Source organism: Microcaecilia unicolor, chromosome 3 (assembly GCF_901765095.1).
Source record: "Microcaecilia unicolor chromosome 3, aMicUni1.1, whole genome shotgun sequence".
NCBI lineage: Eukaryota > Metazoa > Chordata > Amphibia > Gymnophiona > Siphonopidae > Microcaecilia > Microcaecilia unicolor.
In genome coordinates, this window is record NC_044033.1 from 345,919,325 (window position 1) to 345,945,932 (window position 26,608).

At 42.0% G+C, this 26,608-nt stretch overlaps 1 protein-coding gene across 2 annotated transcripts in view; it reads right to left on the bottom strand.

Moving 5' to 3' along the window:
- Positions 1-288: 288 nt before the first annotated feature.
- ESR1 (estrogen receptor 1) overlaps positions 289-26,608 on the bottom strand; it is a 587,957-nt gene continuing 561,637 nt past the window's right edge. For both annotated transcript variants that reach the window (XM_030198471.1, XM_030198472.1), the window contains 2 exons: positions 4,079-4,262; positions 289-1,212 (listed from right to left, as the gene is read on the bottom strand). In XM_030198471.1, the coding sequence (XP_030054331.1) occupies positions 984-1,212; positions 4,079-4,262 (413 nt within the window). In that variant the 3' untranslated portion in view covers positions 289-983. The remainder of the gene's footprint in view (positions 1,213-4,078; positions 4,263-26,608) is intronic.

Consider the following 26,608-nt stretch of genomic DNA (forward strand, 5'->3'; position numbering starts at 1 on the left):
CAGGAGATAGCTGGCTATCCCCAGCTGAATATTCACAGATAGCAGGTTAAGTGCTTTTTAACTGGCCAGGAGCCGTTCCTAACAGGTTAAATAGCATTGAATATCGGCTGGATTATTTAGGACTTAAGGCACTACTGATAATTTGGCCAACGTTATATTAGAAGTAGCAGCAAATATGGTCTTCTACTGTAATGAAGTCATATATCGTTTACCCCTGTATTGAAGCTGTCTTTTCAATTAGAGTTACAAGGATAATGAATAGGTAATGAAAGAGTCTAATCAACTGTGTTGTCATAGCAAATACAGTTTATGCAAAAGGAATATGTGTTCCTTGCAGGCTTGAAGCAGGAAAACATGGTACTACTCTCAGTTGTTTAACATAATGCAAAATGTCAACAAAGATACACAGATTAGCTATCAAGTCAGTCAAAACCAAAACCACCTTTCTAAGGAGAGGAACCCCCAATGACTGTGTCGTTGATTTCTAAGGATTATTCTGTTTCTATTTTTCATATTTTGTTCTTGGGCCTTATTTTCTCCCAGTACACAAGGAGGTGTTCAGTTGACTTTGTCCACTGAGAACTGCTCCAACCTGTGACTGTAATGTGACCCTGATTCACTGGAAACTATTTGCCTCTTCAAAACTAGTGGCCAACCCAGACAAAAATACCCTGGGCACAAATCAGCAAGGGTGTCAGAAAATCCCTATCCCTATCCCACGGCTGTGATGGGTAACAGGAGATATTTTAATTACATGGCAGTCTTGCGAAGTTCCAGGACTGCCCAAACCAACAGCTGCTCTCCCGTTCTGAACCACAGCAAGCACCGAAAGAACCTCATGTTATATAAATCAGTGGTGACTGACGCATGCTGGAGTGTTTTTTATACATGTGACATAATTCAGCTAAAGTGAGGCATGTACTACATATAGGTAGTAGGCTGCAGGGATTCTCATGACCCACACAAGATCTAAACATGAACACTCATACTGTGCTTTGCAAGCTCACATCTTCTCTGTTTAGATAAATAGGCTGCACGCATGATGATGTGGCTGATGTGTTAGTCACGGGGCTCCGACTGCCTTCTGCCTGGGCGGTATGTTTGCTTTTTGTCGTGTGCATTCGGTGAGCATCCAGCATCTCCAGTAGTAAATCGTACAATGGGACTACATTCTTGCACTTCATACTATACAGGTGTTCCATACCTTTATTGCTGTGGATTCAAATGCAAATAAGAATATCAGAAGGAGGAATGTGAATTGTCCATTTAAAAGAAATAAAGCGGGTACTATAAACAAGAAGGGGAAAATTCTATAAGTAGGCACCTCCGTTTAGGCTCCCTGATGCCGCGTGATGACAATCTATTCTACAATGACTTCTGGGTGCCCAGATTCCATTACAGAATGCTAGTGTAACCCGGCACTGGCACATCTTACATTTAGGTGTCCGCAATTAGATCAGTCATAGACCTGGGGTAACTGCGAGGAGCCCATATGCAGCAAGGGAGTGTGTAACTTACTGTATTCTGCATGTTGCATGTGTAAGTGGCAGCCCTGCCCATGCCTTCTCATGCTCCACCTACTTGCATTTACGTTTACTTAGGTGTTTTGCTCCCACTTATGCATATATGTATACACTTACTGGCAAAAGTGACAGTATTCTGTACACTTACATGCCCATGTGGTGTGTAAATGTGGGTGTCCTGCTACAGAATTGCCATTAAGGGTCTGATTCACTAAGATTGTTTCCCATAGAGGCAGAACAGAAGAAAAGTCTTGGGAATCATGACCTGAATCTATTTGAAGAAAACACAGAAGAACCACACTCCACAATCAGTCAACAAGGAAATACCACAGAGAAGGTGAAGAATTTAAATCTTTGGTTGACTTGACATGGCCGTGTTTCGGCTATAAGGCCTGCATCAGGAGGCTGAACAAATATTCTGAGATAAGCTTGATAGTTTTGGTGGTCAGCATGAGTAACGACATTTGAGTTACATTGATGTCATTTACACTCATAACGCTGATGAAGGGGTTTTCATTATCACAACTTCATGTTGTCACATTTATCGGATTGCATATTTATCCAATGCTTACCTCAGAATATTTGTTCATGCTCCTGATGCAAGCCTTTTAGCTGAAACATGGCTGTGTCGAGTCAACCAACAATTTATGAATAAAGACATCTTTGCTCTTTTCGTTGCCTGCACTTTGGTGTTTCCTTGCTGAATCTATTTGAACCAGTTTGACATTTCATCTTAGGGAGCAATGACTCGTGGTAACAATACACTGGATCATATCGTGGTTACTCAGTCATAATATGCATGTCACTACTCTACAAGGAATGTCATAGATTTAGAAGATTTATAGATTTCTTGACCAATCTCAAAACATACATGGCCTGCTGTAGTTATGGAAGGCCAGGTTCAGAGCGCAGGCACTGGGCATGTGCATTATGGAGATGATGTTTTCATGCTCCAAGGAAAAGGGGGACAGTTATCACAACCCTTGCTTAAGCCTGAGTGGCACTGAAGGCTTTATTTAGTATATAGAGAGCAATTGTCCAGGGAGAGGAGAAAAGAGAAATTATACTCCCGTCCCCCCACAGCAGACAGAGCAGGCCCCAGGACTGCCCAAAGTTAAGTACGGAAGAAAAAAAATACTAGTGGCAGGTTTCCCCAGATCTGGTCCCCCTCCAGTCTGATCCCCCTCCCAGCTAGACCCTCAACCCCTTGATCAGCACCCTCCAGGAAGAGCAACCCCCTCAACAATGATGATTTCTTACCCCCCCCCCCCCCCAATATCAAGCGATTGCTAATATATGGCAGGATGATCCCAAGCAATATTAATGCGAAACTACCACTAAGAGTCATAGGCATCATTTTGAACCATACTAGCTACAAGACGGGAACAGAGGGGGGACCACTCTAGCCCTGGCCCACTAGACTACCAGGGAAACCTTTGAAAGAGTCCCAGGAAGGATTGGGTATGGGGTCTTTGTCTTGGGGGTGGGGGTGGGGAGATCTGATCTTGAAGGGATCCTTGCAGGATGGGGGGGGGGGGAGTTAAATTCCCACTGCAGCTCCTTGTGACTCTGGGCAAGTAATTTAGCCTTCAATTGCCCCCGGTACAAAAACTTAGGGGTCCTTTTACTAAGCCGTGGTAAAAAGTGGCCTGCGATAGTGTAGGCAGGAGTTGTGGGCATGCGCAGAATTATTTTTCAGTGCGTCTGTAAGAAAGGCCTCTTTTTTTCCTGACAATGGACGTGCGGCAAAGTCAAAATTGTCGTGCATCCATTTTGGGTCTCTGACCTTACCGTCAGCTATAGACCTAGCGGTAAAGAATTTGGGTGGTAAGGACCTGCACGCGTCAGATGTGACTTAACGCGCGTCCGAAAATAAAGAATTTTCAGACGCGCGTATCGGATGCACACCAAAAATGAAATCACTGCAAGAGCCACGTGGTAGTTGGGGGGAAAGTCCATTTTGGCGCGTGTTGGGCACACGTAGGCGCCTACACAGCTTAGTAAAAGAGGCCCTTAGATTGTGAGCCCATGAGGGATAGACAAAGTGCCTGCATATAATAAGTGTAAACTGCTTTGGTTGTACCATAGAAAAGATGATCTTGGGTACCTTGTTTGGGGGGGGGGAGGGGGCTGATTTTGGAAGGCTCTTGATCTGGAGGGCTTATATTGGGGAGGGGTCTTAAAAACAGGTGGGGGAGGGTGAAATTTGAAGTGTTTATCCCCCAGGCTATGACTATGCTACTAGACTGCCTGGTAGCATAGCTGCCCTTGATACCACTACCCTGTGTGTTAGCTGTCAGTGCCTTCCAAATCCATTCTCTGTATTGGCTGGTTTTAGCATGCAGTAGCCAATAGAATGGGTCCCCACTAATGCATACTGTATACTAACACCCGCACTACCTACTTAGTACAGTTTAGTAAACAGACCTCTTTGCACATATATCTATCTAAAGTGGATGAATCTCTATTGGACAGATTAGATTATCCATTTGGTGTTTATCTGTCATCATTCACTATGCTACCATGTAAAACAATGGTTGAAGGTTTTTGCTCACCTCATGTGCCTTATGTGAGAGAGGATAAGGAGCAGTTGAGCAAGACGCCTCTGCTGTTGCTGCATAGAAAGGCCTGATTTGGCCATCAAATGAATCAACGTATCTATGATTTTATCCAGAATAAGATGGATTTGGTCAGTCTCTTCTAGAGTTTCCAAGGTGCCAGAAAAAAATGTATACACACCTGAGGAGAAAAAAAAACCCAGAATGAGAACAAATTGCTGCCACAATAACATATAATGATGCTCCGGCTGATATTCAAAGCGATATATCTAGCCGGGAATGGCTGCTAACCGGTTAACTCGCTTACTGGCAGCTATCCAGTCATTTTCAGTGGCCCTTAACTGGTTATCTTTGCTGAAAATAACCAGTTAGCAACAAAGTGCAAACCGACTATGTTGGGGGTGTTCTGGGGGTGGAGTCTGGTTAGTTCCCAATATTCAGAGCTAACCAGTCAGTGTTAGTGTATAAGTAAGATCATGTGGAGGGGCATTTTCGAATGGGGATGACCATCTCTAAGGGCGCGCAACTCTAAGGACAGTGCCGCGAAGGGGTGGGGCAATGCATATTATCGAAACAAGATGGACGTCCATCTTTTGTTTCGATAATACGGTCGGGGACGCCCCAATCTTGACATTTAGGTCGACCTTAGAGATGGTCGTCCTTGGTTTTGGCGATAATGGAAACCAAAGACGTCTATCTCAAAAACGTCCAAATCCAAGCCCTTTGGTCGTGGGAGGAGCCAGCATTTGTAGTGCACTGGTCCCCCTGACATGCCAGGACACCAACCGGGCACCATAGGGGGCACTGCAGTGGACTTCAGAAACTGCTCCCAGGTGCATAGCTCCCTTTCCTTGTGTGCTGAGCCCCCCAACCCCCCCCCCCCCCCCAGGTCCAACTGCCTGAAGTACACTGCACCCACTACAACTGCTCCAGGGACCTGTATACTGCTGCGATGGACCTGATTATAGCATTTGAGGCTGGCATAGAGGCTGGCAAAAAAGTATTTTTAAACTTGTTTTTTATGGTGGGAGGGGGTTAGTGACGACTGGGGGAGTAAGGGGAGATCATCCCTAATTCCCTCTGGTGGTCATCTGGTTAGTTGGGGCACCTTTTTGAGGCTTGGTCGTGAAAAAAAATGGACCAAGTAAAGTCGGCCAAGTGCTTGTCAGGGACGCCCCTCTTTTTTCTATTATCGTCCGAGGACCACCATCTCCTAATCACACCCCAGTCCCGCGTTCGCTACCCTGCTGACACGCCCCCATGAACTTTGGTCATCCCTGGCCGGTTAGCTCTGAATACTGAGTTAACTTAAAAAATCTGGATATTCAATGCTGGCAACAAGATATGGCCTGGCAGAGTTTTATCTAGGTTCATTGCCAGTGGCAGACATTAATACAGCTGCCCACCACCGGCTGAATATCGGGGGGGGGGGGGGGGGGGGCTGAGTCTTGTGGTGAATGGATAGATTGTTCCAGGCTACACCACCTCTATACTTCCCATTGCATAGGGAATGATTCAGAAAAAGATAGTCAAGTAAGACATATTTGAATGAGATGATAGTATGAAGACTGATAGAAGAACTGTTACAAATAAAGTCAAAAGTTCAGGGGTCAATGTTCAGCCAAGCGGTAATGGTCTGCGCGCATAAAATGATATTGATGCGTGTAGCTGCCGCCAACCAGAAAATAAAATAATATTTTTCAGATGTGCATAGCGGCACGCGCCAAAATTTAAATTACCGCAAGGGCTATGCGGTAACTCCAATTTGGCGTGCATTAGGCGCACGTATGCACCTACATGGCTTAGTAAAAGGGCCCCTTGGTGAACAGCTGTCCTAACTTTATCTGCTCACTTAACTGTTTAGCGGACTGAATATCGCCACTAACTGGTTACCTGCCCCTGCACTGCCCCTAATCTAGTCGGCTAGTGCTTTGGCAGTGAGGGGTTATTCAACGGCACTACACCCTGTGCATAAATGTCCACTTTTCCTTTATTTTAGAACAGACTATGTTGGCAGATTCTGTTCTAAAATACTAGTGAAACTCAAGATGCACGTCTCAATTCCTACTTCTACGACCTATCTATATTGGGACTGTACATGTTCATCATGAAAATCCTCAGCACTTGTTAGGTTCTCATGAAGGTCAAAGGCTTTTCATGATTTGAATTCCACAAGTTCAAAAAAATACTTAGATGTAAATGTAGCAGGGAAAAAGCAATCTGTTACAGTCAAGTTTTTAAGAGAATTGCCTACAAAAACGATATCATTAGGTGGTCCTGAATAATAGTTGTATGGGTCTAAATAGATTGGAACAGAAAATTGATCAAATCTAATTGAAAACAGAAATTCTAGATAGCCAAATGGGATAGTTTAGGGGAAAAAATGAAGAATCAAGATAAACTATTGTCAGAAAATAACTTTGTCAGTAAATTGAAAAGAACTGAAGCAATTCAGGGAAGAGTTACATAAGTGATACAGGGCCTGCAATAGAAACCCTGTAAAGAGAGATGATAAAGGAACTCAAAATGTACTCAGAGGAGGAAAGAAGGGAAACATTCTGATATCAAGCTTCAATAAAATAGAACATCAAAGTACAAGGCGCTTCTGTGGATCCACTGGTTTTCTGGGGCTCCATTACTTAGTATCCTTATTTGGCAGCCTGGTCCTTAGGGGTAGTACCACAAGATTACTGCTGGGGTCATGGCAGCCATTTTGAATCCATGGCCTAAGTGCAGGAGCAATTGGGGATCTTTCCTGCTCCCATTACACCACCAAGGACCCCCAGAAAGAGCCAGGGATGGGATTGGAGGGTGGAGATTCTGACGGGAGGATCATGCATGGAAGCGGCAGGAGTCTTTGTGGCTGGTTTTCTTTCTATGGAGGGGGTGGCACAGCTGGGGGGGGGGGGGTAGGATACTTTGGGGAGGTAGGTGTGACTGTCTATGTGTAACAGGATTAAATAATTGATGCAGGGCTTGTCAGGTTATTCCCCGTGCAGAAATATTGGGTTTTCGATAGAGTCCTAAACGGGTACTCCATCTCCCTGTCTGGCAATGCTCATGATACTACGCCACTGTTGCCTCTCACTGCTCCAGTCTGCGTTTACCAGTTTGACAAGCCTGCAGAGGGATGGGTCACCATGTTTAGTATCAGAGAAGACACCATCACCAGTCAAAATACAGCAGGTAAAACACCATTAGCAGCAGGGGAGAGCTGAGTCATTGGAGCAGCTGGCAAAAATGGTGATTGCTGGAAGCAATTTTTACACCCCTCCATACAGTATTTGATCCCTGTGTGGCCGCAGTGCTTGCACAGCCTTTGGTACAGCGCTGTATGGTATGTACAGAAGTCTGAACATTCTTCATTCACTACTCTAACACCTTTTAGGCAGAAATGACAGCATTCAAACATTGGGCTAGCCACCAAATACTCTCGAACATCTTAGACTACTTTGGGATTGGAGGAAACGTACTAAAGTGGTTCCAAGGATTCCTAAAAGCTAGAACCTACCAAGTGATCTCAAAATCAAAAATGTCAGTACCATGGACACCAGAATGTGATGTTCCACAAGGATCACCGTTGTCACCAACCTTATTCAACCTAATGATGACACCTCTAGCTAAATCGCTATCCAACCAAGGTCTCAATCCGTATATCTATGCAGACGATGTCATGATATACATCCCGTTCAAGTATGACCTAACAGAAATTGCAAAAGAAATCCAACGTAGCCTCCAAATAATGAATTCATGGGCAGATGCATTTCAACTGAAATTAAACGCAGAAAAGACACAGTGTCTCATCCTATCCTCACAATACAACTCAAACAAAAACAACACTATATACATCCCAGAATACACTCTTACGGTCTCCGATAGCTTGAAAATCCTGGGAGTAACGATTGATCGAAACCTCACACTAGAAGACCGAGCGAAAAATACAACAAAGAAAATGTTCTACGCCATGTGGAGACTTAAAAGAATCAAACCCTACTTCCCAAGAGACACATTCCGCAGTCTAGTATAGTCAATGGTGTTAAGTCACCTAGACTACTTCAACACAATATACGCGGGTTGTAAAGAACAAGTCATTAAGAAGCTTCAGACAGCCCAAAACACGGCAGCCAGACTTATATTCGGGAAAGCAAAATATGAAAGCGCCAAACCGCTAGGAGAGAAACTACATTGGCTTCCACTAAAGGAACGAATTGCGTTCAAAGTATGCACTATGGTCCATAAAATTATAAATGGAGAAGCTCCGGCCTACATGTCAGACCTCATAGACCTACCTGCTAGGAATGCTAAAAGGTCAGCACGTACATTCCTTAACCTCCACTACCCCAACTGCAAAGGATTAAAATATAAGTCCACCTACGCAACCAGCTTCTCCTACATTTGCACACAGCTATGGAACGCGCTCCCGAAGACCATAAAGACAACGCAAGATCTAACCATCTTTTGTAAACTACTGAAAATGGACCTATTCAAAAAAGCATACAACAAACAATCGTCCTAACTTCTAAACAACAGCAATGAAGAATAAGACCAAAACGACATAACCACTGCCCTACACCATTACTCTCACCATAATACCATCACCTGAGCAACTACATAAAGCCGACACCTACACAAGACCACAATGTATTCTTCTACCACACATATACGCACTTATTTGCAAACCACGTGTTAACAAGTACGCAAGCACACAATGCATTCTTCTACCATGTATGTACGCACTTGATTGCAAAATCATGTGCATATCTAAAGTCCGGAAATGGCAATAGCCATAACAGCAAATGTAAGCCACATTGAGCCTGCAAATAGGTGGGAAAATGTGGGATACAAATGCTACAAAATAAAAATAAAAAATTTGCTTGTGAAATTTCAATCTCTCTTCCATGCGGAATTGTTGTTGCTCAGAAATATTCGTAGGTTTCCTTTTGTGCACAGTATATTTGCGATCTGCAGCTTTCATTCCGGTACATACTTCATGGTTCATTTGGAAGCATGTTTTGGAAAGTTATCTTGCTAAATATTCAATCTCTTTTCAGCTTCAATTTCTTTTCTGGCTGTAAGTCATTAGTTTCTAGGTTGGACCAATGTTCCTTGGTGTGGAGGCATGGCCTAGTGGTTAGAGCACCAGTCTTGAAATCCAAAGGGGGCCAGTTCAAATCCCACTACTGCTCCTTGTGATCTTGGGCAAATCACTTAACCCTCCATTGCCTCAGGTACAAACTTAGATTGTGAGCCCTCCTGGGACAGAGAAATATCCAGAGTACCTGAATGTAACTCACCTTGAGCTACTACTGAAAAAGATGTGAGCAAAATCTAAATAATAATTTTGTTGAATCCATTCTTTGTCCTACCTGCACAATATTTCCTGTGCTATTGGCTCCCACAATACCCTAAAGAATAATATATCTAGCTCCATGATTATCAGTTGACAAGTTGTTTATTTCTTCAAATATGTTGCTTTCTTTTCTCCAAATGTATGTTGTCGGACTGTGGCCAAAGAGTTCTATTTTCATTTCATCAGCCCAAAGCACTTTCTGCCAAAAGGCTTCAGGTTTATTGAGGGGTCCTTTTACTAAGCCGCATAAGCATCTACGTGCGCCCAACGTACCCCAGAAGGGTGTTACCACTCGACTACCGCATGGCTCTTGCAGTAATTTCATTTTTGGTGCATGCCAAGTGGCATTTGGTGCACGTATGTCATTGCTGCCCGGTTACCGCGTGAGTCTTTACTGCTAGGTCAATGGCTGGCGGTAAGGTCTCAGACCCAAAATGGACGCACGGCAATTTTCATTTTGCCGCACATCCATTTTCAGCAAAAACAAAGGTCTTTTTTACAGGTGTACTAAAAAATGGATTGGCGAGTGCCCAAAACTCGTGCCTACACTACCGCAAGCCATTTTTCAGCGCACCTTTGTAAAAGGACCCCTGAGTTTTCTTCTGCAAACTTTGAATGACAACTTTTGTGGTCATAAGTAAAAATGGTCATCGTTGCATATGCAAACAGTGCTGTACTGTGGATCTGAAGACATCTGTTCCAGTCTTAATCATGTTTTTAGCAGGTGATTTGCAGTAATCTAACCAATGTTCAAACAGAGATCTTTCTTGGTATTTCCAGTTTTATTTATTTATTTCCATATTTATATTCTGCTTCAAAACCAAAGTGGGTTACAATAAAACACACATAAAATCATGACAAACAAAGCATCATATAATACAATACATTTTAACAAACATCCTAGAACGCAGTACCATCTCTAAAGAGAACAGTTTGTGCCTTCACTTCTGTTTCTCAACAATGTTTCTGACTGTCGAAATTGCTAGCTGAAAGTATTTCTATATTATAGCTTTCCCCTGCTTTGGCAGAGTGAATTATATTCATTTTCAAATGCTCAGATCCCATGATTCTTTAAAGTAGACAGAACAACATAACATGCTGAGAGGTTTAGAAGGTCACAAAAACAGAATCAATTCCACTGCAAAAAATATATATGTATATGTTATCAGGTTTCAAGGGACCTATGCTTTAATATCAAGCTAACAATCTCAAAAAACTATGTTTTAAAAGGGAGACAAGAAGAATTCAGTATAGGATGTAATCCATAGCCGAGCTTAATCTCAGTGAGTAAAGACGAGAAATTTGGCTCACTTGAAAAGTTATTAATATTTCCTTCTCATATTTTATTTATTTTTCATATATCAAATAATATTTCTGATACAAACCAGTCTATCCCAGCGCTCCTGGACCTAATCGCTCACTTTTCCAAATTTTCGGGCTACAAAATCAATCAGCAGAAGACGGAATTATTTCCTCTCAACGCATTAGCGCTTCCGAATATAGCTCAGTCTTTTAACTTGGTGTGGGCCACCCCAAAAATTAAATACTTAGGAATAGAATTGCACGCCAACTCCATAGATTCTATTCATCATAACTCCGACTTAATCCTGAAAACCCTTAAAGCTTTGCTGCATTCCTGGCATCCTCTACACTTGTCCTGGTGGGGCCAGCTTGAAACTATTAAAATGATATCTCCAAAAATTAATTATATCCTCAGTATGCTTCCGATCGTCTTCCCCCTTCCATTCTACTCACAAGTTGACAAATTATTATCTTCCTTTCTATGGTCAAATAAGCCTCCAAAGATTGCTTTGAGGAAACTTAAATGCACCAGGGAAAAAGGCGGAGTTTTATTTCCCGACTTCCTCACTTATCATAAATCTTACATTTCACAGCAGGGGTGCAGATGGTTCTTCCGCGCTTCTGAATTCAAGCCCATGTGGCTGCAATTGGAGGAGGCCATGGTAGCTCCTCTCACTTTACCGCTTCTTCTTACTGCTTCTTCATTTCCATCACATAGAGTTAATCAGATTATAGTCACCACGGTCAAATGTCTATTGGACCTCGACAAATTTCAAGCAATACCTCTCAGTAAGTCATCACATCAGTCACTTTGGTATAATCCACATATCTTAATAAATAAGGCTCCATTCTTTTGGAAAGAGTGGATAGATAAGGGAGTCTATCTGTCTGATATTGTTAATGCTGAAAATAGTTTTTGGTCCTTTTCTGAGGTGGTATCCAAATTTTCTCTACCTCCTACTATGTTCTTTCAATGGATGCAACTTACTCATAGTGTGAAGGCATCTGTTGAGCTGGCATCATTGTCATCTCGGCTGCCTTCTTTATTTGCCAACGCCCAGACACTAGTATTAGCTGGGCACACAGCTTCATCTATTTATAAAATTTTTATTAACGCAACACACAACTTCAATACTGCCCTTCAACATAATTGGCAGCTTGATACAGAGTCTGTGGTAGATGAAAATATGTGGTTCTGTTTCTGGTCTAAAGTTATGAAACCTCTTTCCTCTGCAGCGGTTTTGCAGTCTATGTTTTTTTTATATCATAAAACCAATTGGACTCCTCGAAAACTTGCTACTGCTGGCCTGAGCTCATCAGACAAATGTTGGCACTGTTCGCTGCAAGTGGGTACTTTCTCTCATATGCTATATGAGTGTCCTCTGATCTTTCAATTCTGGAAGGCTGTTTGGAATATTATACAAAATCTTTTGCCCATAACTGATGACCTGACTTATTCAATTGTAATTTTTAAGTCCGTTCATGCAACTTTTGATTTGACCTCCCCGCAATCAAAACTATTGGACATTCTCCTCACTATTGCTCAACGGCATATTTTGCAAAACTGGAAAAATGCACAGTTGCTGAATATTCATTTCTGGTGGAATACAGTCCTGCAGCATCAGAAGTTTGAGCTCGCCATGGCTGCGAAAAGTCGGATGATAGTATCTAAGAAAAAAATTTGGTCTATTTTGGACAACTACCTCCAAACTATTCAGGCCACACCTTAAACCAGTACAAAGGACTTATTTGTTAAACACCTGGATGCTTTCCCCTTTTTTTTTCTCTTCTTTCCTTTCTCTTTTTTTTTTCCTTTCCCACCTGTTGTGTTTCTTGCTTCCTATGTTTTTCCATCATTGTTTTCCTGTTATTTGTTTTCTTGGAAATTAATAAAATATTTGGAGAAAAAAAATAATTGTAAAAAGGTCTGCATGGAATCTAATAAACATAATGACACAATATCCATTGGCTGAAAAATAAAGTTTTCAGAGTAACAGTCATCAAATTTCCAAAATAAACAGCACTGGTATTTCCAAAACACAGTAAGGAGCGAACTTATCTCAATATCTGGTGCATGATATTTTGTCGCTATTTCACTAACTGCTCAAGACGTCCAACAGAGATCCCCTTAGGTGGCTAAGGAAGATCCATTCCAATACAGCACTGGCATCCCTGACAAAAGAGTTCTGATATATGGAAAATTACCACCCTTGCTGTAAAGTTTTGAAGGATCTGAAGTCTGTGTATGTGTTTTTTTTAAACACTTCTAGATAAACACTGTTACAATATACACAGGTATGTGGTCCTGCACAGAGTGATTGTGTGCCAGTGTTTCCAGGCTCAAAGGCATAGAGCAAGGGCAGACACTACCCAGTTATAAACTATCTACCTGACCCTTGCAACTCCACTAGGAGTGGCCTAGTGGTTAGGGTGGTGAACTTTGGTCCTGGGGAACTGAGTTTGATTCCCACTTCAGGCACAGGCAGCTCCTTGTGACTCTGGGCAAGTCACTTAACCCTCCATTGCCCCAGGTACAAATAAGTACCTGTATACAATATGTAAGCTGCATTGAGCCTGGCATGAGTGGGAAAGCACAGGGTACAAATGTAACAAAAATAAAAAATATAGCAGCGGTGGACAACCTTTATTTACAGAGGGTCACATGAATGTCAGTACTACCCCTAGAGGGCTGCAACATTATGTAATGTTGGAACCAGAAATGTATAGAACTCTATAGGCCTTATTTGATAAATAAGTAAAAGTTTAACTACAAATGATGATAATAAACTGTTGGAGTGGCTATTCTGAAAATATTTGCAAAATACAGTAATTAAAATCACCAGAACGTTGTTGACGTTTTCTGTGTATACTTCCCATGGTCTCAGGACCGCATACAATTCAATGATGGGCCACAGGTTGCCTGCCCCTGCTATACAGGCTCAGATGACACAGGCACTTAAGAAGCAATTCTATAAATGGGGGCCTGTTCTATAATGGCAGCTGGATGCCCAGATTCTGTTATAGAATACTAGTATAAGCTGGCATTGGCATGCCTTACATTTAGGCACACACAGCTATACCAGCCATAGACCTGGTGTAATGGCAGGCACCCAAATGCTACAAGGGTGCATGTAACTTCCTGTAAGCTATGTGTGTAACTGGGAGCCCACCCTTGACCCAACATGCTCCTCCTACATGTACACCTCTTTACAGATACATGCTATAGCACTTACATGCACTCTTATAGGTAGCACTTAGCATTCTTACACATGTAAATACTACTTTTCTCTAAGCACCCAGAGGGGCACATAACCATGAACAACTAGTTAAAAGAATTGCCCTTCACATGTTGACTTCTTGCTTTCTGGCATAGAGGATGATGCAATGGATTCGTCAACAATAAGGGGCTGTTGAGTGAACATATTTATTTATTTGCTGCATTTGTACCCCACATTTTCCCACCTATTGGGTCTAATATAGAGAGTTGCATGGGGACAGAAATTTCACCTGTCCCCACCCGTCCCCGCTGGAATCTAACCCATCCCTGCCTGTCCCCACTGGAATCTCCTCCATCCCAACCCATCCCCTGTGCTGAAATAACCCAACTTGTGATAAAAAATCACTAAACAGCAGCCTAAGTTGATAACTTCCCCTCTCATTGCTTATGGATTTCAGTGCTATCAACCATATCCATTAATTTATTTTAGTGCTATTATAATTGCCATGGCACAAGGAAAGGATAGGTAGGCTGACCTGGCACTACACTTCCGCAGAACCCCTCAGGACCTGGGTCCATCCCTGGCAGTCCTGTGTCCCCATGGGTGTCCTGCGGAAACTGCAGGATTCCTGCTAACCATGTTCCCATGCAGCTCACTAATCTGATATTCAAAAAGGTTTAACTGGCCAGGAGAGGCACCTATTTGGTTAAACCCTGCTGAACTGGCCAACAGTCGATATTCAGGGACTAGTTAATCAGGTAGTGCTGTTGCATATCTCTGCTAACTGGCCATTTCCTAACCGGCTAGGTTAGGGGTGGTCTGGGTACAGAGTTTGGGTGGAGCCAAAACTTAACCCATCAATGGCGATATTTGGTCCGCTAACCAGCTATATAAGTGCATAAAGTTGGGACAGCAAAATGGCTGTCCTAACATTATGCACCGAGTTAACCAGACGCTGGTTGGAATATTGGCCAGTGCCCCGTAAACTTCTGGATCAGCACACATACCCGGATATTCAATGCCCTGACAATGACTCTCTGGGGTTAGTTTAATGGACGGCTGCAAGTGGCTTAGAAGCCACTTACTGCCACAGGCTGAAGATTATCCCCATTGCTATTTACTGAGACGATAATATTCATTGTAATGGCGACAGCTAAAAGTAAGCAAGGTTTCATTAGTAAAGACAACCTAACATGAGCAGAATATAAAACACTTGATTGGCATGCAAGTGCATGCTAATGAACTCATGATCCTCAGTGTCACCAGTAACTGCCTCTGGGACGTGTGGCTACTTTAGCAATGAAGACTGTGGGAAGTTTTTTTTCTTACTAAGATAAAGTCAGAAATGACAGATATTCAATCAGAACTAACAACCTGGTGAAACAAAAGCAAGGTAAGCTGTACTGTGAGAGTGATTGCCCATTTCGCACTGTAAAAATCTTGAACGAGATTGTTTTTTTCTAAAACATGCACTCAGAGATGACAGATATACAAGCAATGTAAAACCCCGCAAAAGATAGAGACGCACTGAAGGGGTCCTTTTACAAAGCCGTGGTAAAAAGTGGCCTGTGGTAGGGTGGGCTAATAATAGTGGTTAAAAAGGCACGATGGCTCATTCAAAGGGAATATTTTGTAAAAGAGAGGCTCAAAAAGCTATACAAGGCTTCCTTAATTACTCTGGTGATAAAAAAAATGACAAATTTTTTACAAGGCCTCAAATTGCAAATCCGAGGGCAGAATTGAAGGAGCATGCTGGCCCCCCTTTCCCACAGCTTGGTGAAAGGGGCCCTAAGATCTTAAAAAAACACTGGCACATCATCCAGAATATAGATCATATTGCTGATAAAGGTCTAATGGTCTCTTACAAAAGGGAAAAGAATTTGAGAGATATGCTAGTTCCAACTGCACTTCCATCTGCCAGTCTTAAGAAGAAGAAACTTCCCTTTGGACATTTCAAGTACGGATCCTGCTCAGTATATATTCTCAGTTTGGAAACCACAATATTCATTCATACATCCAACAACTTAGACTCTTTTCCAATTGCAAAACTACTGATATACTGCCTTTCTGTGGTTACAATCAAAACGGTTTACATATTATATACAGGTAGGTACTTATTTTGTACCTGGGGCAATGGAAGGTTAAGTGACATGTCCAAATCACTTGGAGCTGCAGTGCAAATTAAACCCAGTTTCCCAGGTTCTCAGGCCACTGCACTAGCCATTAGGCTACTCCTCCACAGCAATATGCCCCTGTCGTCTAATTTACATTAGTAAAGAGGAGATTAAACCAGAGGATTATTGAGCATAACAGTGTCATTAAAAGAGAAATCAAAGAATCCACAGACGTTCAAATATTTGAAAGGTATTAATCCGCAAACAAACCTTTTCCGGAGATGGGAGGGCGGTTAGAACAAGAGAGCATGAAATGAGATTGAAGGGGGGCAGACTCAAGAAGAATGTCAGGAAGTATTTTTTCACGGAGAGGGTGGTGGAAGCTTGGAATGCCCTCCCGCGGGAGGTAGTGGAGATGAAAACGGTAACGGAATTCAAACATGCGTGGGATAAACATAAAGGAATCCTGTGCAGAAGGAAGGGATCCTCAGGAGCTTAGCCTAGAATGGGTGGCAGAGCTGGTGGTTGGGAGGCGGGCTAGTGCTGGGCAGACTTATACGGTCTGCCGGGGCTGGTGGTTGGGAGGCGAGACTAGTGCTGGGCAGACTTATACGGTCTGTGCCGGGGCTGGTGGTTGGGCGGCGGGGATAGTGCTGGGCAGACTTATACGGTCTGTGCCAGAGCTGGTGGTGGGAGGCGGGACTGGTAGTTGGGAGGCGAGGATAGTGCTGGGCAGACTTATACAGTCTGTGCCAGAGCTGGTGGTGGGAGGCGGGGTTGGTGGTTGGGAGGCGGGGATAGGGCTGGCCAGACTTATACGGTCTGTGCCCTGAAGAGGACAGTACAAATAAAAAAGTAGCACATATGAATTTATCTTCTTGGGCAGACTGGATGGACCGTGGAGGTCTTTTTCTGCCGTCATCTACTATGTTACTATGTTACACTTGTAGAACACACTATCCAGGCTGCTCATGAGTTTGAAGAATACAGGTTTTTTGCCTTAGCAGTCCCACAGGTATTCTGGAGAGGGGGTGACATGGACAAACTTTTATTAAGGACTCAGCAAAGATTGATCTTCAAGTTTCAGACAGTCAACTCCCTTGGACTTATCAGAATTTCTTTAAATGAATATTTATTTATTTGTCCTTACTGTATTAGGCAATTATTTAACCATATAATCTTGACAACTTTTACATTTGTGTTTTGAGCATTTTTGCTTATTAAGGTGTATTTAGTATATTTATGCTCTTATTTATATTTTCTCAGACCTAAACGGATATGTTTCTGGTGTTTTAAGCTCATTTGAGCTGAGGTTTTACTATGGGGTCCTTTTACTAATGCACGCTAACACATTTAGGGTCCATTTTACAAAGGAGCGGGAGGGTTAACGCACGGGTAGCATGCGCCCGATCAGCCGGGGTACTGCATGCACCTGGCAGTAATTCCGATTTTGGTGCATGCTGAAACCTGCAGTAGAAAATTATTTTCTATTGCGGGGGGGGGGGGGGGGGGGGGGGGGGCATTCCCAGCAGTAACCAGCAGTACACCCATGTTGGGCACACTGCAAGGTTACTGTATGGGTAGTGTGGGAGTCCTTACCGCTAGGTCAATGGGTGGCACATGCTTGTTTTAATATTAGCGCAGGCCCATTTTCTGGCTCATTAAAAAATGGCCTTTTTCCCAGCTGCAGTAATAAATGGCCCAGCGTGTGCCTAAAAGACATGCCTACACTACTGCAGGCCACTTTTTATCGTGGCTTTGTAAAAGAACCCTCCAGTGCATGTTAATCTAAATGAGAAGATGTGACAGGAATATAATGGGCTAATCGAGATAAATCTATTAGTGCGCCTTAATAAAAGGACCCCTATATTTGATTGGTTTGTGCAATTTTAAGCTCACTCTCACGTCATTTTGATGTTCCCCGATGTTTAGAATCTAATGATGTCACTGACATATGATGACATCATTGGTGCACATATTTTGAAATACATTAATTTTGCAGTTATTTTAGCATTATTAAAACATATTTTGATGTCCAAAAATTAGAAAAGTAGTGTGATTTAACTAAGCATTTCCTTTCAGAATCTGTCCTCGGGTTTGCAATTTGATGCCTTCTAAAAAAATGTGCCTTTTTTTTAAATCACCAGAGTCATTAAGGAAGTGTTGTTTAGGCTTTTTGAGCCTATCTTTTACAAAATATTCGCTTTGAGTGAGACATTGTGCTTTTTTAACCACTATTATGCATTTACTTTTTATTTTAGTACTTTTTGTGCGATTATCAGTAATTTTTAGGTAATCAGATTCAGTGTGACCTCTGACCCCTATGCTAGCAGATTTTAGAGCCAGTAGCTGCACAGATGAAGTAGATTCACCACAAATTGTGTTCTTGAGTTGACAGAAATTATTTATTAATAGCCACAGCTTTTTAGTGAGGCATTATGCATTTACTATAAATTTATATGTTAGTGCGGCTTGATATATGGGCTTATTGCCCAGCTGCAATACTTATAGTGTGAACTTTGTACAGGCAGAAGTTTTACTGGGGCAGATTCATCATGCTTTTCAGATTTCATTGTTATATAAACAAAGAATTTTTTAAGGTAGGGAGAGCATTTTTATCTTTGTTCCTGTTTAATACTCACTGAGCGTATTCTTACTTTTAGCTGTTACCATTAGTTGATACGTTTGGAAACATCTCTTGGGTACGAGAGTTTTTACATTCACCTCCTTTTATTTGTATGTATGGCTCATGGGTCTAGGGATATGATTCTCACTTTGGGTGCAAGCAGTCCCCTGTTCAAATCCCACATGAGCTTGTCTCTTGCAGGGGGCATACTAGTCAGGCTTTTTGCTACTAAAATGGTCAGTGGTCTTCGTCAAAAGTGTATGAGGACAGACTTAAAGATCTCAATATGTATACTTTGGAAGAAAGGTGGGAGAGTGGGGATATGATAAGACATTTAAATACTTATGTGGCACAGGAGGCAAGTCTCTTTCAATTGAAAAGAAGCTCTGGAATGAGGGGGCTTAGGATGAAGGTGAAATAGGATAGATTTAGAAGTAACCTGAGGAAATATTTCTTTTCCATTTATTAGTTCTTATATTCCACATTATCCAACCAGCGTTTTGCTGCTGAATGTTGTCAGGCCTTATCCTTTCAGTTTTGCCTGTGCCAAAAAAGGACACACCATTAGCTTTTAGTTTCAGACACAGAAGTGTGGCAATTGCAAGGCGGAAATGATGGTGTGCTAGGGGTGGGAAGTACCGCTGGGCTGCTGCGGTAGCCCAGCGGTACTTCCTGTATAGCGAGCTTTAAGCCTGTGTTGGGATTACCACCGCTTAGTAAAAGGAGCCATGAGTTTGCACTTTGGAGTTGATATACATACCTTTTGGTATTGTGTGAACTAGGTCCTTTTTCTGTATATTAAAGTGAACGTTAGTGCATGGCCATCAATTAATAAAATCAGCTGTATTCTGGCTGCACTAAATATGGCCTTAACACACAGGAAAGACCCATATAAGGGCACGCTAATTCCACTTTTTAGCACAGCTTAGTAAAAGGAGCCCTAAGTTTGGCAGAAAATATGGGTTGAGTTTAAGCATCTAACTTAGGGGCCTTCTACCAAAGTGGTTACCATGCGCCAACAGACTACTGTAAAGTGCAATGAAGTGTTTAATGGTATTTTGCCTGTTAGCATACAGTATTTCATGTATTATCTATTTTGTAAAATTATATTTTGGAGGGGGCATGTCAAGGGCAGAGAGTGGGCATTCCCGCATTATCAGCTAGTGCATTAGAAAGTACTTAGCACTTGCTAAATAGGTGGTAAGTGCCCAGTGTTAATTTTTTGCTTGTACCATGCACTGACAACATCAGTGCACGATGTGCAAAAAAAGAAAAGATAAAAGAAATGCACTAAAAGTGCCGCATTACTATTTCCAAAAATCCTAGGACTAGGAGCCACGCAATGAGGCTAAAAAGTAGTAAATTTAAAACAAATCGGAGAAAGCATTTCTTCGCTCAGTGTGTAATTAAACTCTGGAATTCGTTGCCAAAGAATGTGGTAAAAGCAGTTAGCTTAGCGGGGTTGAAAAAAAAGGTTTGGATATCTTCCTTAAAAGAGTCCATAAGCTTATTGAAATGGACTTGGGAAAATCCACTTCTTATTTCTAGGATAAGCAGCATAAAATGTATTGTACTGTTTTGGGATCTTACCAGGTACTTGTAACCTGGATTGGCCACTGCTGGAAACAGGATGCTGGGCTTGATGGACCTTCAGTCTGTCCCAGTATGGCAACGCTTATGTTCTTATGTATGTCCCATATTAAAAGAATGCACAATGCCAGATTTTACAACACTTTAGTAAAAGGGTCCATTGGATTTCTAAATTTAAGGGCTGACCTTTTTTTTTGGATATTGGGTCCGCAGTATTTATTTTTTTTTTTGCCAATCCACTCCCTAATTCATTCTTCCCATTTCTGATTATATGATATGTCATTTATCAGTCAAAATTAACTCACAGATGGGACTTCATATGCTATGAACTGAAATATTTAATTCAGCATGGGATCTACCCATTTTGATAAGAAAACAGTTAATGAAATGGGCACTTATATTACGTGCCCAGAAGAATTTTCCTTCAGTTTCTGTTACTAAGAAGAATGTAGAATAGGACTAGATTTCTGAGCCCTTTAAGTAGCATCCTGCAGATTCTTTTTCTTTTGGATTTCATACACTTGTATCCTTAAGCCTGGTCTGAAGAGCTATCAGGAGGCACTTTGAGTAGCATGTTCTATCAACTTGATACTGAAAAACACAGCATATTTTATAGTTGAAAGATTTATTTAATTGTTTTTACCTTGCTGAGCTGAAGTCGGTTGTGTTCTGACCTGTTACAATAGCAGCTTTGGCCCTGACAGAATAACGCTCTGTTGCCTTGTTATCTCAGAAAAAATTCACACATGGTGTCAATGTATCTTACAAAATGAACAAAAACTTTTACTCCCTGAACTAAAAAGAAAGGTGTTGTAAAAAAGCCTACTTTGCATATCATCTGAACAAAAGAAACAGAGAAATGAAATAGCTATTAAAATTAAGATGAAATAGATCTCACCATTTTCGGAGTAAGGTGAAATAATGGAATATTTTGTCAGCACTTGTGGCTACAATGCTATAACGTCTCAAAAGTAAATTGCACATGATTTTCAGAGAAAAATATCAGTGGACATAAGAGAATAGCTACAATTTAGGGAAGTGTGATAATTTGGTGATTTCAAGATAATTGCAATATTTGCATCCAGGAAGAAATTGTTTCACATATGCAGAATTGGCTATTGATGCTTTGTGTCTTCCTTTGCTAGAGAATTAGAGCATCAGAAAAGTTGAGTTCAATCTGTGGTCATCTTTCAAAAATACTACCACTAACAAACAAAAACAAGCCATGCAACATATGAAAGAAAAAATGAGCCCTGAAAAAAAAAAAGCCAGACTTGATAGCCAGCTACAGGAAGAAATATAGGATGCAATTTTTATATGATGACTGAAACAATTTAGGGGTATTTATTGAGTCACAAAGGTCAATATGTCCTCAGACTGCTCAAAAATACCATCAAAATATGCCAAAGGCTGAAGACATTTTGGAAATCTTGATTACTTTTCTGAAGGTTTGACTCATATCTTAACCTTCTACACTGGTAAATTTTCGACTCAAGACTCAGTTTCCATTCCTGTAGAACAGAATTTTCCCCTAACTGATACAGACTGGCAACTTATAAAGGATGGAGATGTACTATGGCACAGTGAACTGCCCATCTCTATAGATAATAAGAGTGCTTTCCAACCCTATTTTGGAGGCTTACCTACCTTGTCAGGCTTTTAGAATTGCCAGTGACGATCCTAGGTCGGCTGCCACCCGGGGGGAATCGCCGATGCGCACCCCCCCCCCCCCCGGGTGCAGCATGACCCCCCTGGCAAAATGACCCCCCCCCCCGGCGCATCAAACCCCCCACCCGGGTGCATCTTTAGCTGTGGGGAGCAGCCGCGCGGCTCTCGGCTCTGCTGGCTCCCTGCTCCCTCTGCCCCGGAACAGGAAGTAACCTGTTCCGAGGCAGAGGGAGCAGGGAACCAGCGGACCCGACAGGCGCGCGGCACCCCCCCAGTAGCATGAAATGGGCAGATCATAGGCTTTTCTAAAATCTATGCACTTTGTTATAGAACACACCTGGTCCGCACCTAATTTAGGCACTGGCATTTTTACTTGGCGTAACTGCCTGTGACTAAATTTAGTCATGCGGACAGGCACACAGCATATTGTATAAAGTACACCTAGGCATATTTTTCCAGTGCCAATTTTTTGGGCGTGATATATAGAATCTAGCACTATATATGTATATAAATGGCCAGACTGTATTAGCATTTGAAAATTTGTATGTACATAGTTTCTCCGCTGCAAAAATATTTGCAGAAATCCTTTTTACCAACAGTATGGATGGTTTTTCCTCATAAAAGCCCAATTATATGGCTCATGTAGAGATGAACTTTGGGGTCCTTTTACAAAGCTGCAGTAAAAAAGTGGCCTGTGGTAGTGTGGGTGAGTCTTTTGGGCGCGTACTGGGCCACTTTTTATCACAGATGGGGAAAAGGCCATTTTAAGGGGTTGGGCAATGGGCATGCACAAAAATTAAAACTAGCATGTGCCTAGTTAAGGCCTGAGCCCTTACCATCAGCCATTGATTTAGCGGTAAGGGCTCACACGCTACCCATGCAGTACCATGCCGCGCACGCCAATGCGGCCACGCTGCTGATTACCATCGGGAATGCCCCCGTGGTAGAAATAGAAAAATATTTTCTACCGCAGGATTTGGCACATGCCAAACTTGGATTTGCCGCCAGGCGCACGCACTATCCCGGCGGGTAGTGCCGATTTAGGGCACACTATCCACACATTAGCCCTTCAATGGCTTTGTAAAAGGACCCCTAAGACAGGTTGGGACTTGCTCAGTTTCTCCTGTACTTTGCAAGTGACTCAGCTGAACACAGATTTTCTTGTAAAATATGTATAAGAATGGGCAGCTGTGCATGTGTATTTTCCAATACATCCAACCAGGAGCTGTGATTAATTTTTTTTTTTTGGCCATGGATTTTTTTTTATTTTTAAGAGTACCCCAAGCCCTTCAATGACGGTTGCTGCTGCCAGAGACATTGTGGGCTCTTGATTGCAGCAGCCCAGAAAGTGGGCCTCAAGTCTCTAAAAGGGGCAAGTGATGGGATACGTAACCTCTCTGCCCCATCCTTGTGGCACATTATCTCCTCTCCTGAAAATTACCAGTAGCTTTCCCCCACCCCCTGGACCCCTCTATCACAACCAATACATTCCCTCCCTACCTCAGTCCTCTCTCCTGGCCCTTATTGTGGTCTCTCTGGTTTCTAGTGGTTCTAGTGGACGGCAGAAGTGATCCCCAGATGTTCCTACCCTGCCAGACACCCAGTTTAGAATTGCACCTCTGACTCCCTAGTGGTAGCTTTAGAAACATAGAAACATGATGGCAGATAAGAGCAAATGGTCCATCCAGTCTGCCCCCACAACAACCACTGTCTCCTCTTTTCCCTAAGAGATCCCACGTGCCTGTTCCACGCTTTCTTAATTTCAGACACAGTCCTCGTCTCCATCACCTCCACCAGGAGGGGATTCCATGTGTCTTCCACCCTTTCTTTGAAAAAGCATTTCCTCAGATTACACCTGAGCCTATAACCTCTTAACTTCATCCTAAGTCCCCTCATTCCAGAGTTTTCCTTCATTTGAACGAGGCTCACCTCCTGTACATTAATGCCATGGAGGTATTTAAACATCTCTATCATATCCCCTCTATAAGTCTGTCCACACACACTTTATGACAGAGACTACTGAGCAATTTTGTAGCCACCTTCTGGTCCGACTTCATCCTGTTTTATATCTTTTCGTAGGTGCAGTCTCCAGAATTGCACACAGTATTCTAAATAAGGCTTCACCAGAGACTTATACAAGGCACTACCACATCTTTTTTCCTGCTGGCCATCCCTCTTCCTATGCAACCGAGCAGCCTTCTGGCTTTGACCGTTGACTTTTCTACCTGTTTGGTCACCTTCAGATCATCCAACACAATCACCCCAAGTCTCATTCTTTTTTCGTACACCGAAGCACTTCATCCCCTATACTATACCATTCCCTTGGATTTTTACAACCTAAGGGGCCCTTTTACTAAGCTGCGTAGGCGCCTAGGCGCGCCCAACATGCGTCAATTTGGATTTACCGCCTGGCTACCACATGGCCCTTGTGGAATTTCATTTTTGACATGCGTCTGCTACGCGTGCTGGAAAATATATATTTTTTCTAGTGCATAGCAGAAACCGGGCAGTAATCGTCATTCTATGCGCATAGACAATTACCGCATAGTTAACGTGTGAGACTTTACCGCTAAAATCAATGGCTGGCGGTAAGGTCTCAGATTCAAATGAATTTGCTACTGACAAGCTACTGACTGTACTTTTTTTATGGTTAAAGCTAATTTTAACAGACAGTACTAAGCACCACAGGAAACTACAGCATTAGTCTTTATTTATTAATTTGTTCATTCATTCGTTTTCTAGAGCTCCCCCAAAAAGGCTGCCAAAAGTAGTTTACATTTGATTAAAAAATATGCAAACATTACAAAATAGTAATTTTAAAGCAACAATTATATAAAAATACATACAAATCTGAACATCAGCAATGACACAGAAACCTTAATACATCAGCGTTATGACAAAATCAAAATCATAGAACATTAGTATAGTTAATAGAGATCAACAGCACTGACCAATGCTACTACATAGGCATGCATATATCAGCATGTACTAATAACAGTTCTAACCAATGATGCCATCAGAGGCAAATCAAAATAGCGCCCCCTGAAAGCACTCGAGATAGCATCACAAGAAAAAAAAGTTCAATAAAAAGCTACCCTTCCAATGAACAACCTATTATAACCTACCAAACCTACGAAATCCCCTGTCTAAGAATGTTGTTTTATGGTTTTATTGCAATATTGTTTATGATTGTACACCGCTCTGATGTTTTCCTGAAGTGCAGTATATTAAATGCTCCAAACAAATAAATAAACATATCCTCCCTAAATAAACCCATCATACCTGTAAACCACGACACCTTCTCTAAAGGGAAATATACTAATATATTCTGAAAAACTCTCAAGCTAACTTGTCTTTTATAACCTCCCCAAGCATAGTTCTTCAAATCATAATCCACCATACATTAGCATGTAATTATCCTAAAATCGAGCATAGTAACGGAAGATTGGAGGGTGGCCAATGTAATGCCGATTTTTTAAAAAAGGTTCCCAGAGGAGATCCGGGAAATTATAGACCGGTGAGTCTGACGTTGGTGCCGGAGCAAAATGGTAGAGACTATTATTAAGAAAAAAATTACAGAGCATATTCAAAAGCATGGATTAATGAGACAAAGTCCAACATGGATTTAGTGAAGGGAAATCTTCCCTCACCAGTCTACTACATTTCTTTGAAGGGGTGAACAAACATGTGGATAAAGGTGAGCCGGTTGATATTGTGGCGTTTGACAAAGTACCTCATGAAAAGACTCCAGAGGAAATGGGAGAGTCATGGGATAGGAGGTAGTGTTCTATTGTGGATTAAAACTGGTTAAAAGATAGAAAACAGAGAGTAGGGTTAAATGGTCAGTATTCTCAATGGAGAAGGGTAGTTAGTGGGGTTCCCCAGGGGTCTGTGCTGGAACCGCTGCTTTTTAACATATTATAAATGACCTAGAGATGGGAGTAACTAGTGAGGTAATTAAATTTGCTGATGACACAAGTATTCAAAGTCGTTAAATCACTGGACGATTGTGAAAAAGTTACAAGAGGACCTTACGAGACTGGGAGCAGGGCGTCTAATGGCAGATGACGTTTAATGTGAGCAAGTGCAAAGTGATGCATATGGAAAAGAGGAACCCGAATTATAGCTACGTCATGCAAGGTTCCACGTTAGGAATCACGGACCAAGAAAGGGATCTAGGTGTCGTCGTTGATGATACGTTGAAACCTTCTGCTCAGTGTGTTGCTGCGGCTAAGAAAGCAATAGAATGTTAGGTATTATTAGGAAGCAATGGAAAACAAAAACGAGGATGTTATAATGCTTTTGTATCATTACATGGTGCTACCACACCTCGAATATTGTGTTTCAATCTGGTCGCCGCATCTCAAAAAGATATAGTGGAATTAGAAAAGGCGACAAAAATGATAAAGGGGATGGGAAGACTTCCCTATGAGGAAGGCGAAAGCAGCTAGGGCTCTTCAGCTGGAGAAGAAGATGGCTGAGGGAGAGATATGATAGAGGTCTATAAAATAATGAGTGGAGTTGAATGGGTAGAAGTGAAGCGTCTGTTTACGCCTTCCAAAAATACTAGGACTAGTGGGCATGCGATGAAGCTACAATGTAGTAAATTTAATAACGAATCTGAGAAAATATTTCTTCACTCAATGTGTAATTAAACTC